Below are 14,000 nucleotides of genomic sequence, written 5' to 3'. Positions count from 1 at the left end.
TGGGGAGGTTACTCCCATGTCCTTTGTCCAGTTTTGCGCCCCTTTGTCCAGTTTTGCACCAGAGCAGGAGCCAACAGCTCCCAGGACTGGTTTGAACTGGACTATGCACAGGGACACCAAATGTGCCCCTCATGCAGACTTTCGGTCGCTGGCTAGCGCACCCACCTTAGCCTTGTACACTAAATCCTGTCTGGGAGGAGGTCACACCTCCCTGTGACAGGAGGTCTAATGTTGTGCCTTCACCTGCTCGAGCTTGGCTCAGCAGCAGGAGGGCAGAAATATGTCCCTGGTCGGCTGCAACCATTTAGAGCTGCCCGGGCCTAGAAGGCTGCTACCGGGAACAATAAGGACCTCACAAAGCTCGTTTCTGAGGGGTGGAATCATACCTGTCAACCAGTGTGGGGGTATGATTCCACAATGCTTGACACCAAACACAATAGGATTACTTTCAGCTGTTTTAGAGTTGGTCATCACGTGGTCGCATACTGCCACTCTATATGTTGTAAATGGCTGTAGCACTAACAACCTGGGAGAATGCACTCCGTAGGCTGCAGGGGTGTCCTGCTCATGCAGTGGCACCCTCTCACTTACAACCCAGCACCCTGCCTTCAGGATTGTCAAGGCCTGCTATAGGGGTGACTTATAGGTTTTAAGTGTAGTGACCCTTAGATATAGTAAACCTACATCTTAAGTAAGTGGTTCATGCACCAACTTACACAGGCTGAAATGGCAGGCCTGTAGATCCATTGCATGGCCTCTCATGGGTGGCATAATACATGCTTCAGCGGTACCTATGCCCTGGGTACATGAGTACCATATACTAGCGACTGACAATTGTAACCCAGTTTCCAATCTGTAGAGTACCTAAGTACATGTCCTAACATTTTAGGGAGAAAGCAGATAGACTGGGGTCCTGATTAGCAGGATCCCAGTCAGACTAGTCAAAAACAGTGTAACATGAAGCAAAAAGTGGGGTAACCATAAGAAGCAGATCCTACTTTCCTACAACTAGAAAAAAACATTTTAAATTGACCTTTAAATTAGCATCGCACGTTTAAATGAAATGAGCTCTAAACCAACATCAAATGTAATTAAATCAATTCAAAATAAAGAATATATAGAACTTTCACAAATTATTACATTAATAGCTAATGTTAGACCTACCCTACTACCACAAATTGTCTTATTATTCACAAGGCCAACTTACAAGCTTGAGTTGCAGGCGATGGTATATAATGAGGAAGAGGACCTTTATTACTGCACATATCACACTTACGAGTTGTGCAATACTGTGAGAAAGTGGCTCTGTATATACTGTCCCTTAATAGGTACAGGGTGTACAGAGTCCACAGACCCCAAGGGTTTAACAGAGGTTAAAGTTAGATATAACCTAACTCTCCAAAGTGGTCGCCTGGTCGAACAGTAAGGCAGTACCAGAGGACGTGTAAAGCATTTGTTGTACACACTCAGTCAGCAAATAGTTCCACAAACTCAATAACTGAACTATAGGCCAATGGTTTGTATATAAAAAAATATATGCTTGTTTTATTTTAGAACCAACACTTGGAATTAAAATATACTTTCTCGACAGGAGATGTTTCATAAAAATACTTTTGTATATGCAATAGACTTTTTAGTAAACAGTTACAAATAGTTGCAGTAGGCAACTCTATTTCTAAACACAATACATTGAGCTCAATGATAAATTCAAATTATATGCAACAGATTACTTTTTAGATTACTTTTGTAATTCCAGGCTTGGATCCTAGATCCAGTCCTGGGTCAGTTCTCAGAATCAGCTGTTGAAAGCCGACTTTGGTACTGTAATGATTTTTAACTAATATTTAGCTATTTCAAAAGTGAGCACTTAGAAAATATTTCAGAGCAAACAATCAATGATTCCCTATGGAAGGAAATGTAGGTTACAGGTACAGTAGGTTATCGTTACTTTTGTAATCCAGTACTGGGTGTCTAGACTCAGTACTGGGACATTTATCCAAAACAGGTAAGTAATTACGTTTTCAGATGTTATACGATTTTTGAGGGATATTTAGAATTTGAGAAATCAACACTTAGAAGAAATTTCACAGAAAAGCATTCAATGGTTTCCTATGGAAGAAAGATGAGTTAAAGGTAAGTATAGTTGTGGGTACTTTTCAGAGTCAGTGCTGGGCACCAAGATCCAGCACTGGGAGCTCACCTAAGAGCAGGTGAGTAAATTCGTTTTTGGTACTCGGCTGATTTTTGGTGAATATTTTGAGTTTTGAAAAGTTCACACTTAGAATTTCCAAGAAACCGCCAGTCAATGTTACCCTATGAGGAAAATGAAGTTAGTGGTTTAAGGGTAAGTACTCTACTGGCAGAGTTGAAGTTCTGGGCATAGACTCAGGGGTCCCCCAGTGTCAGGTAGGTACAGTCAGTTCACCCTCAGCGGTTTCAGGACGGCCGGGTGCAGAGAGAGTTAGGCCCAATGTTATCCTATGAGGGATAGGGGGGCCTGGGTTGGTGGCTGCTGTCGGGCAAGCCACGCGGCTGTGGGAGCTGGGCTCCTGGTCACTTACTCAGGGCAAGTAGGTTAGAGTAGAGTTTTCACTGCCAGGGCCACTCGGGCGGCTGGGTGCAGGGTGCTTTTGAGCCGTCGGGCGCTCAATTGATTTCTATGGGAAATCTCCGGTTTGGAAAAAGACTGCAGGCTCGAGGACGAGGACTCTTCAGGTGCCACCACCACTTCGAGGGGTAAGTTGGGTAGTTGGAGGATAGGTAGGTACCCCGGGATTGGGCACAGAGGGCCGTGGGGCGCCAGGTGCAGGGGTGCCTTTTGATGTCGGAAATCTTACCCTCTTGTTGATCGCGGTTGGGGTGGCACTCTGTTCTGAGGCTGCAAGCTTCTTCAGGATAGTCGAGGGGGGTTCTTGGGTGCCGGACTCGGGGTCACAGTCGCCGTGGGGTCATCCTCGTGGGTTTAGTTCACTCCGGCACCGGCCAGGCTTGGCGGGTGCAGAGTGGGCTGGGATCGCGGTTCCGGGCTGCTGCCAGGGGTTAAAGGTAGGTTCTGAGTAGAGCCTCTACTCATGGGAGTCCCAGGGGATCAGAGTTCAAAGGTAGCCAGGTCCTCCGGGGTTTCTGAGGTTGCTGGCCACAAGAGATGCCGGGTTTGGAGCAGGAGCAAGTCCGAGGTCGACAGGCCGGTAGGGCTGGGGCCAAAGCAGTTGGTGTCTCTCTCTCCTTTGCAGCTGCAGGGCAGGTCTTCTTTTCTTCTCGCTCTTCTTGTAGTTTCGGAATCTGGGGAAGGAAGGTTCAGGGTGCCCCTAAATACTAGATTTAGGGGCGTTATAGGTAGGTGAAGGCCAGGGACCAATGGGTCCTTGTCCTGGGGTGGGTACACCCCCTATCCTGCCCCTCTCCTGTGGGAGGGGGGTAGTAGCCTAATCCTGATAGGGTAGGGCCTCCCATCTTCAAGATGGCGAGAGCCCGGAGATGTGCTTCACCTCGCCTCCCCCACCTGAGGGGTGGGGTGGGCAGGCTGGCACATCCCCTGTCCTTGTATGGGGTTTCCGGACAAGCTTCCCGCCGGAGTGGGGGGTTGCAGTGGCCTGGGGAAACTCCTAGAGGCGGCAGGCCTTTAAAGCTTCCCTTTGCTCATCCTGGGGGAGGAGATCTATCACCTCACCCAGGATGTGCATTGTTGCAGGCCCGGGAGAGCAGGGGCTCTCCCACCCAGGGGTCCAGCAACGTGATTGCTGTGTGGCAGCCTCAGAGCAGACGTGGATTGTAGGTTAGTTGTAGGAGGGCATCTCTAAGATGCCCTCTGGGGTGCTTGGTACATTAAATCTCACACTGGCATCAGTGTGGGTTTAATGTGCTGAGAAGTTTGATACCAAACTTCCCAGTCTTTAGTGTTGCCATTATGGTGCTGTGGAGCTCGTGTTTGACGAGCTCTCAGCACCATGTACTCTTAAATGGCAGCACTGCACTTGCAGTGCCCGGGAATGGACCTGGGTTCTGTAGGGACACAGGGCTCCTGCTCCTGTGCCCACACCATGGGCATAAGGCACCCAGCCAGAGGGGTGACTGACATATGCCTTGGCAGTGTGGGTGTTGGGCATGGCACACAGAGATGTGTGCCATGTCGACTCTTCATTTTGTCCTGCACCCAGACACTCGGCCTGCAAAGGCAGTGTGTGTGTGTGTGTGTAAGGGTACAGGGCCCCTAAGGGTGGCACAATGAGTGCTGCAGCCCTTAGGGGTCTTCCCTGGTCACAAGGCCCTGGGTACCTAGGGTACCATTTACTAGGGGCTGACATGTGGCCAGGGTTTGCCAATTTGGAGTTTGTGTGTTTTAAGGAAGGAACATAGGCCCTGGGCACCTGATTGGCAGGAGTCCAGGGTACACTCAGTCAAAGTACATTCAGCAATTTAGCAAAAAGTGGGGGCATACCATGCAAGAAAGAGGGCACTTTCTCACAAATACGCACTCTCAAACCCTCCCGTTTTGCTTTTCGCCAGGGAAAAAATGCTGTTAGGTCAACCCTGCTGTTACGTACTAAAGGGAGAATGCCAGGTAAATAACAGGGCATGCAGATTTTGGTGCGGTTAACTCCAAAATATGTATGTTATGCCGCAATTTAAGGTCACCCATCGTAATTGGCTATCACAGCCGATCCCTATGATGTGAGAATAGATCAGGTGTGATAAATCCCACACTTTCACGGGGCTGTAAGGGGCGTCAGGGCCGGTGTAATAATTATGGTAATGCTTAGGAACAAGATTAAGGCTAGGAAAACAGGTTTTCAACTTGTTTAATAAAAAGTTTTTTCAAAGAATATGGAAAACGGTAGATTATTGAACATACTTAGAAGTTGTTGTCCAAAATACTTGGAAATGAAATGCCCATTTTAATACAATGTATGGCAAAATTTGTTTATAATCCACATGGTTTAATTGCAGGGAATGAAGGGCATACCAAAACTTGTTTTAAACTAAAATAATAGGACTATAATCAAAAAAAGTTAGAAAATTCCACACACCGGGTAATTGAATATGTCCGTCAGAGGGCGCACCATGAGGATTGTTAGGAGCATTTTATATGGCAGCATTTAGGTATGCGATCTATGTCCCATGTAAACTCAAGGTTAAGAGTGTAAGCGGGAGGAGCTTGTTAAGCATCCAGACTGCATATGGGAAGTACGGACTTGGGCTTGCATTTGGCTTTGTTCAGGTTATGAGTATATGCTGGTGTAGGTTACCCACCCGAGTACCTTGCCCGCCTCGAAGTGCACCCCCGTGGCCAAATAACGCTTCTTGTAACCTGGAGTAAAAATCAATAAACAGATTTGAACAAAAAAACATAAAAACTAGGAGCGAATCTTTCATTCTCGTTGTCACTGGCTGGGTAAAGAAGCGATGCACATGAAAAATAAACCAAATAAAATTAAAAAAAATAGTCAACGGTGGCATGGATTTCTAATCGAATTGCGTTATTTGGGGGGAATAACTTAATCCTAAAGGTACAATTATGTAATGCTTACAGTGCCATGGCCAAACGGCATGAAATAAGTTACCTTTCCGATTTATTTTTATATAAATTAGTCATCGCTTAGGAGTCGTTAAGATACTAGTTCATGCTTATATAAACCATCTAAATAATAATATCCAAAAAATAATCAAAAGCGTAAGTGACTTATCGAAGATCTATTTCACAAACGGATTGAGAAGGTATTATCTATGTTATGGTGTTGGCAGACGAAGCAGTGGATGAAAATTAATTGTTGTACAGTGGAGTAAGTCGGTAGCGTGTTATAGATGGTTAAAAAGGGACCAACCATGACTAGGGAGTAGGGAAAGCTTAAGCGCGGGGTTTATTTATGTTTACTAGTCCTATACTTAAAACGAGACCTACAGTAATTTAACGCGTGCGCGTAATAGTAAAGGTAAGTACATAAATAAAGTGTGTGCAGTTACTGTCAGGAAGGGCACGCGTCATGTTGAAGGTTGGGTGAACGCACGTGTGAAATGCCGTGTTGAGTCCATCCTGCACACTGCGACTGGCACAGGTGCCGTTGTCCATATGAGAACAGAAAAAGGCCTTGTTCGTGTCCCGGCGCGGCTCCAGCCGTGCGGTCATTCCTTACCACAAGCTGCATCTCCGCGGTGGCGTGTGCTGCTTGTTACCTGGTGGAGTGTAAGCGGTCTGACTTGATGTGCTCTGTGCATCCGCTGCTGGCGGGGAGGGGGTGTGTGCGCGGCGTGCTCCGGGCAGCGGCTCGGCACTTCCTGTCTGGGAGGCGGAAGCGTCGCTCTGCAGCTGCTGCTGTGCCAGGAAGTGCTCAGACTCCGCCGCTGCTGGCTCGCGGACTGCCGTAGACCGAAGCTCACCTGGCTGGATCCCGCTCTGCAGGACGTTACGGTATAACGGTATGACACCGCGGGCCTAGGCGCCCCCACCCCACAGACAGCCCCATGTGACCCGCGGCAGCGGCTCCTGCACGATCAACATGGCGGCCTCGCTGCACGGGGGACCCACCAACCAGTTGGATCTGCTCATCCGCGCCGGTAAGGAGTGTTTATGCATGGAACGGGAGAGTGTCGCGGGGCTGGAACTTGCAGCCTGGGGCTCCTGCAGCCAGCTCAATGCACGCCTTCAATGCATGAGCCCAATCAGGAAGTGTTTCTGCAGGAACAGGCTTAGCCGCTGTTCCTGACGTGACACGGTAAAGAACGGGGAAAGGCAGGGGTGTCTTATCGTAGGCTACCTCTGGAAGCCGGGGATGTTCTTTATGCACTGAACTTAAAGCCCCGGTCCGAGCAAGAGGACTCCATCCGTATGAGGCTATGCAACCAGGAAGTGCTCGTGTGCGCGAACGCCTGGGGCTTGTTGTCTTCCTGGAGCCCGCACACGCAGCTTCGGGCCCTCCCCCTCGCAGTATCAGTAGCCTGGGGTAGTTAAGGTGACTGTTGGGACACACGTCTTAACCATTTGAAGTGCCTCATCAAGTGCTTGTGTTGTTTAGCCCGCTCGCTCTTGTGTGATACTGTACGAGGTTTTCATTTAAACGCAAAACTAAACTACAAGTGTAGCGGACCGAGGTGGTAAAGTGGGGCGCTCGCTCTTTCGAGGCAGTGATCCGTCTAACGGCGCATCGAAAGCCTCTGAAAAAACGGAACTGTGCAAGAGCGGGCGCCCTAGTCTCACTCCGCCTATTCTGTATCTCTCAGAATATATCCAAATGGGTCTACAGGGTACGGCGTTTATTAAATTATTTTTTTTATTATATTTTTTTCGGATTGACGTTACGTGGTGGCCAATCCACTTGCCGATCACGTTTTCGAACGAAGTCGCGGCAGCCTATTAAAGGTAGCGGGTTCAGCGAATGGGCGGGTAGGGGCGTCTACAGGACACCGTGATTGGCAGGTGGCGCCGACGACAACGCGGATGGAATTGGAGGGAAGGCGATAGTTCTGTTCTAGTTGTAAACACGGAAGTGCAGGCGTAAGAGGGGCGGGGCCAGGTGATGCGCTTGCGTGTTGCAGACTATACCACCGGCGCGAGAGGCTGCAGAGGATATTGAAAGGCGGGCTGCCCTACCTCTTAGGCGGTAGCACAGAGAGGACTACTGTAGGCTCCGAGCTCATTAATTGTAGTTGGCAATGGTAAAATTACATTGTAGGTCAAGGAGAGGATGTGGCTAGAGCGGCCGACATTAAAGTTGGGTAACCAACCAGGTTCGAGTTTGGCGGAGGCGCAAGCATCCTGTGATCCTGGGCAAATCGCTTAATATCCCCATTGCCTAACAAAAAGAATGTGTCCATCTGTAATACAATTTATGCTCATGTAAAGCGCTCTGATACCGTATGGTCGAGTTCGCTCTATATACAACTCCAACAAAACAAGCATTGGCATAGCCAATAGGACTCACCTTTGCGACCTTATAAGTGTTTAGCCATGCAACAGTTGATGTTGCACCAAGGATATTGTGCTGCATAACTAAATACTTATAAGGTCCCAAAAGCGAGACCTATTGGCTATGACAATGCTAGTTTTTTAATTGAGGGGACTGTGCATTCTTGCATTGATTTATACAAGTGAGAAAAAGTTTCAAAAAATTATGTGCAAAAAGACCAGCAAATACAAAGCGTATTGCAAAATACGATCCAGGCCCGGGTGGCACTAGGTCCCCTTGAGGTTATTTTTAAATATGAACTTTCAAATTGTTTTGAAAATGCCACATGGCCCTGCCAGCTGGTCTGCTGTGGATATTCCGGGGAAGCCTGCATTGTACTTTTGCACAATACAGAAAAGCAGCACCCCTTGCACCTCCACTCCCACCAGGAGGATGCCTTTCTAAATCTATTTATATCAAAACCTTTTTTCCATCATATTTCATGCATGTACAAATGGAAAATTCCACTTAAATTTCTGGCTGGTAATAATGCGGTGAAACCTTTGCCCAGACAGTGGTAACGTGTAAGAATGACAAAGTAATGACTCGGGTACTAGTATCACAAGATGTGCTTTCTTATGACACACAATTTATTCTTTAGAGTAATAGACCTGGTGTTCCTAAGAGACATGAGCTGAAAATCCCCCGATGGAACATAAGCAATTACCTTGAGATCTGACTTATCCCTAGACCTGGGTGCCCTCTGTATACTGTAGGTGCTGTCTGTGCACATGGCTCAAGTTGTTTGTAATCACAAAAGAGCCCAGGATAAACCATACCTACAAGGTAGCAGTGAGTCCAATACCTCTTCATTTAACTATGTGAGAAGTCAGTCACCAAGAGAATGATCTACGCTCCTCCTTGAAACTATAACGTGAAGCCAGGGTCACCAATGATTCCGCGGCCTAGCAAGGGTGCCATGGGCCCTCATGCAAGTGAAAAAAAAAAGCCAGCCCCCATCCCATAGTGCGGAAGTTATATAGAAAAAAAAAACAATTCGCCGTAGTTGGATGTAGTCTGCCCCTCGGGCTCCTGGTGCCCCTGTACCTGCTGCACTTCGAGTAGCTGCGCCCCTGCACTGGTTCGGGATTATTTCGAAAAAGAGGTGCAGGATTTCCAGCAATTTGACCAAAGTAGCAATTGAGGCGTTTTTTGAAAGGAAAGTTCACAAATCTCGTATTGTTTCTGGAGTGAGCTGGGCCCTTCTGAGAGTGCTACAGAACAGACTATTCATTCAGAAGTACCTGGAGACACTAGCATAATTATACGCGGCACGTTTGTAGAGCTAGCTGATTTGTTTCTCCGCTTGGAAGCTAGTGAAAGAGCTAAGTGAACTAATGCAAACTCTGTAGAGATAAAAACTTTATCATATAACATGTAGAGCGCTCTGATACCTTCTGGTCTAGCTGGCGCTATACAAATCTCAAAATAATAACAGGCTCCAAATTCAGTCCTTCATCCTTCAGAGGTCGATAAAATGAGCAACATTGAGTTGGGTAGTAATGTACATATCAGTGCCTAGATACCAAACAAAAATGGTAGACAGGGCTATGTAAATAAAGTTAATTGTGTTATTTTTGTCTGCCACAGCCCTACATAAGTTTGCTCAACATTACTTTTTCTAGGCTAACTAAACATAATTTTACATTAAAAGTAGTACTTGTGGCGTGCACATTCCTTGCACAGGATATGGTTTCAAAAACTTAAAGCGGCGCAAAATGTTTCACGATTCTCAGGTCATAGACAGTGAACTCACCCCGCAGCTGGTTTAACGAGGTGCAAGCGGCACCGAGTGTTGAAAACCAGAGGTGAAATAGGCATCACTGATAAAAAGGTGCAGCCTATAAAGAATTGTCGCGGATATAACACCTGAGCTGTGACAGGGCAGAGGAGCGAATGGTGGCGGCACAAGCTACAGTAAAGTCCCTGCGAGAGGACTGGGGCAGATGAAGAGCGTGAATAACAAAAGGGCAGACGGAACGTGAGAAGCCAAACAAGGAAGGGGCAGAGAGGATCAGGTTGCAGACTCTATGGTCGAAGATCAAAAGATAGCAACACAAGAGGAGCCTTCTAGTGACGAGGCGCTAATTGTCTGCCCTGCAAATGGGCGCGGAGAGGAAGACAAGATAACTATCAGGGAGGAATGCAGCTGGCACAATGCACACTGCTGCTCGCTCCCTAGGCCATGGGAATGAAAGTTTTGAGGAAAGACGGGACATGCACCCTTCTTTGGCCATTTGCGTGCTTTCATTATTGAAAGCCACATGCAAAGGCCAATGGGATGTGTGGGAGGAGGCAGACCCACGCGGATAAGTCTCTTGGAAGCCTGAAGTGATTCCAAGAGGCTCTCTCCTAGAGCAGCGCATGCACGCTGTGCTAGGCGAGACCTAAAAAGCATAGTGCAGGGGCAAAATTAAATTACATTAAAGATAAACCGCCCATACCCACCAGTGCGACTTAAAACCGCTTACTGTAATTTTTTATATACATAACCGTTTAGATTGTATATTTAACCAATGAATGCGTATTGGGGTGGCCTTTTGCTCCAAAAGATGCCTTTCCTAATAAGTAACACCTTCTCCTACACAACTGCATGTTCCCAGTGAACTGCTTTCACAACTTCTGTTACCCTCGTTATACCATTTTTTTCAGTACCCGACGAAATGTAAGGGCGCTATTATACGTTGTGCTTTGAGTTCTAGAAAGGAACATAAAGACCAGCTTGTGTGGGAGTCGGAGTTCATTTTATGTCAGATATTATTGTCAGTTAGATAATTTAAAGTTTAACAATTCAGACTTGTTCAGAAATGTATTGGAGGAGCAAAAGAAGGAGCCAGACTTGCTATGTAAACGGAGGCTACTAAAGTTGCATAGCACAACGTGTATTTGTAAAGCGCATGTTCACCCAACCTTGGTGCTGAATAACAGATGTTTGTTACACAACTGCACTCATTTTAACGACCTCAGAAGGATTGATGTACCCGTCGGGATTTGAACCGGTAACCATGAGGTTGAACATAGGCCAGCCACGACCGTGCACGTATTAATCCACCAGACACAGCCAACGTTCTACCCGGAGACAACGGAATCCATTGCGATATTTCTCTCCTATAAACATATTAACGCTACTGTTTTATTAATGTGTTGCAGATCAAATCTCTAAACGGATATCCGGCATGTAGTGGTCTATTGAGTGGTCTGTACCAAGTCCCGTTTGAGGGAGGAATAAGGATACATTTCTCATCTCGTTGGATGATTATCAGGGTTCAGGAGTTTCACCTAGACACCATCACTTTATCCTACATTGAATAGTGATCTCTGCCATTACTCTCTATGTATTCTGTGAAACTAGTTATACCGTGTCAATTTTTTAAAAAAATAAGGACACGTGTCCTATGTATGTAACAACTTGTCCTCCTTGATCTGCACATGGGAGTATAAACGAAGTTCATTTTTGTAAGCAGCACAAGATAGCATAGGCCCTTTCTGCCTCTTAAAACATGGAATACCCTGTGTTTAGCAGTCTTTCATGTTTCAGGAAGCAACAGAAAGGTAATTTGTTCTCCACCATTTAGTCCTGATTAAATGGTTCATGGAATTTTATGCTGTGACAGGATGCCGCTGAGGCTGGACATACACTTGACAAAAACATTTTAAACTGGCTTTGAGTATATTCACAAGCTTATGGTCCAGGACCGCTATTCTTCTCATGCTAGTTTCACTGGGCAAAGAAAGTATAAACATGTTGATGAGGGGGGCAATTTCGTCTGATTACTACCTGCTATTTGGTATTGCTGAAAAAACCCACATGTCACTTTATCTGGCATATCCTGGTTTTTATCTGCACACTCCTCCTGCTGTTCTTCTTTAACTCCGGCATGACTTTAGGATGGCAAGCAACTTTGATTTCAATTACATCGCTCAGGTTTCAGAGAATTGTGGTCTTGCTTTCAAGACTATGCAAGTCGCCTAGCTAGTGCTACAGTGTGTTAGTTAAAGAGTGGTAACGGTCTACAGTACAGGTGTTGAACATAGTTCGAGCGAGGTCAATTATTGCCAGATATTCAGGATCCCCGCCTAATGTAAATTTAAATACAATTACTTTAAATAGTACCCACATATTTATTGAATGTACTAAAATGCTGTAAATATCTAACCATGCTGGGCCTTAGTTGGACGCCACTCAGTTTCACTCCTTGTAAATAATCATTTTAGCAGAACAGCTCAGCATGTGTCGGAAAAGATTCTTAATATTATAAACCTAGTGATTTTCGTAGAAGCAGTGCACCAGACGTCTATATCTTTAGAAAACACGTACCTTTATTAAATGTAGGCATCCCAGTTTCATGCTGTTTTTTTGTTGTAGACGTTTCAGACTGTATTTATCCGTATTTATTTTGTGTTAAAAAAATTAATTTAAGCTAGTACATTTCCGCACTTACCGTACTAAGAAACTGATATTCAGACTTGAGTGCCTTTGACTTTTACTGCCCTATAAGTAATAGAAAAATACTCTCCTGAAACCATTAGCAAGGCTATAAACGTACCCATTCAAATGTACACTTAAGCTTCTTTAGGGAACCGTGCCCTGCCCCCTCATCCCACCCCCCTGTTTAGGTCAAGCATTCAAGACCTCTTGTATATACTTTAGTATTTACTTATGTGTATGTTTTAGGTCGAGCATTCAAGACCTCTTGTATATACTTTAGTGTATACTTGTGTATGTACTTTGTGGGCTCTGGAGATCAGCCCTAGGACTTGTCTGCTTCCGCTTAGGGACTTTTTTTTTCTGTTCAACTGCCTCGATAGAAAACGACCAGCAGAGGTCAGTAAAATACCAGAATCACTTTAGCATTCTCTATATTCCAGTCCATAGAAATTGTCTTCCACGAGCACCCGTAGACGATAATATTTTTTTTAAATCTTGAATTTTCAGTGATATAACCACTGATGGCCCTGATTTTATATTAAAAACAGAGCTTTGGGCTATGCCATTTCCTGCTGAAAGGCAGTATTTCTATCCATGTGTTTCCATACCTGACATGTCAAGCAGTATGGTGCTTACTTTTCCTCCTTGTTAAAGAACAGTAGATGTTTCAGCGCCCAGGCTAATGTACTGCATAGCTAAATACATATAAGGTTCCAAAGGCGAGACCGATTGCATTGCAAATGCTTATGTAAAACTATCCTGTCTACTTGTACAGGCATTTGTCATATCGTCAAGATGGACAGCACCAAGATTCCTCCACTAGGATTAAGTAGGAGAGGTTTTATAAATATTCTAATTGAGGCACTCCTTAAGTACTACTTGTGAACAACTAAAGAATTGAGAACTGTGCTTTATCTTTGTAACTTATAATGAAAATACCTAAGCAGGGAGGTGTCTGAGGATATTGTGGGCATGATTATTATCATAATGTAGGTCTCTTTCTTACGCTTAGCAAAGGGTACCTTCTCATAGAGAGATTAACGGACACTTCAGTGCTATGGTAACATCCTTTGTTTTTCAAAGGCCTGTTCACAAGTCTGGTGCATTGTTTCAAGTCCCACCCTGCATCGGTTATTGTTCCACAGTAACTTCACCATGAGTGGGTCCAACTCTTTAAATATCCAGAATCGGATGGAGTTACGTAGTCCTGCTACGATCTGTCCCATGTTCAGGTAGTAAAAACGGTCCTCCTCACGCATTATAAACATTCTTAGATATTGGACACTGTATCATCCAGGGTAGCTCAACCTGGTGGAGCTCGTACTACATGATTCCACCACGTCCACCCTGTGGGAACATCCAGGATTTTGGGTTAATGATCTGGAGTCCCGAGGCCTCACCAAACCACACCAGCTCACCCAATAACATCAGGACAGAAACTGCCGGCCACCTCTGGTATATTAGGGCATTGTCTGCATATAAAGAGACCACATGCTCAGTTTCACCTATCCTAATGCCCCATCCCTCAAGCCCCTGTCTCAGGCGACTAGCCAATGGTTCCCTGTATCTATAAATCGGGAGCCCAAGCCCCTTTATGAAGTACCTGCCAGATGTGTTCCCAAATTATGGAG

The 14,000-nt window shown here is 45.7% G+C and overlaps 1 protein-coding gene across 9 annotated transcripts in view; it reads left to right on the top strand.

Annotated features, from left to right (window-relative positions):
* Window positions 1-14,000, top strand: part of ELF2 (E74 like ETS transcription factor 2) — a 593,917-nt gene that overhangs the window by 463,992 nt on the left and 115,925 nt on the right. Inside the window, exon 1 of one of the 9 annotated variants that reach the window (XM_085641520.1) lies at window positions 6,138-6,552. The exons of the other annotated variants lie outside the window; for them this stretch is intronic. Within the exon in view, the coding sequence (XP_085497646.1) occupies window positions 6,495-6,552 (58 nt within the window). The 5' untranslated portion in view covers window positions 6,138-6,494. Of the gene's footprint in view, window positions 1-6,137; window positions 6,553-14,000 lie in introns of those variants that run through there. 9 annotated transcript variants of the gene reach the window in all.

Source organism: Triturus cristatus, chromosome 2_2, assembly GCF_964204655.1.
Source record: "Triturus cristatus chromosome 2_2, aTriCri1.1, whole genome shotgun sequence".
Lineage (NCBI taxonomy): Eukaryota > Metazoa > Chordata > Amphibia > Caudata > Salamandridae > Triturus > Triturus cristatus.
The sequence above is the reverse complement of the archived record's forward strand: the minus strand, read 5'-3'. Positions and strand labels throughout refer to the sequence as shown.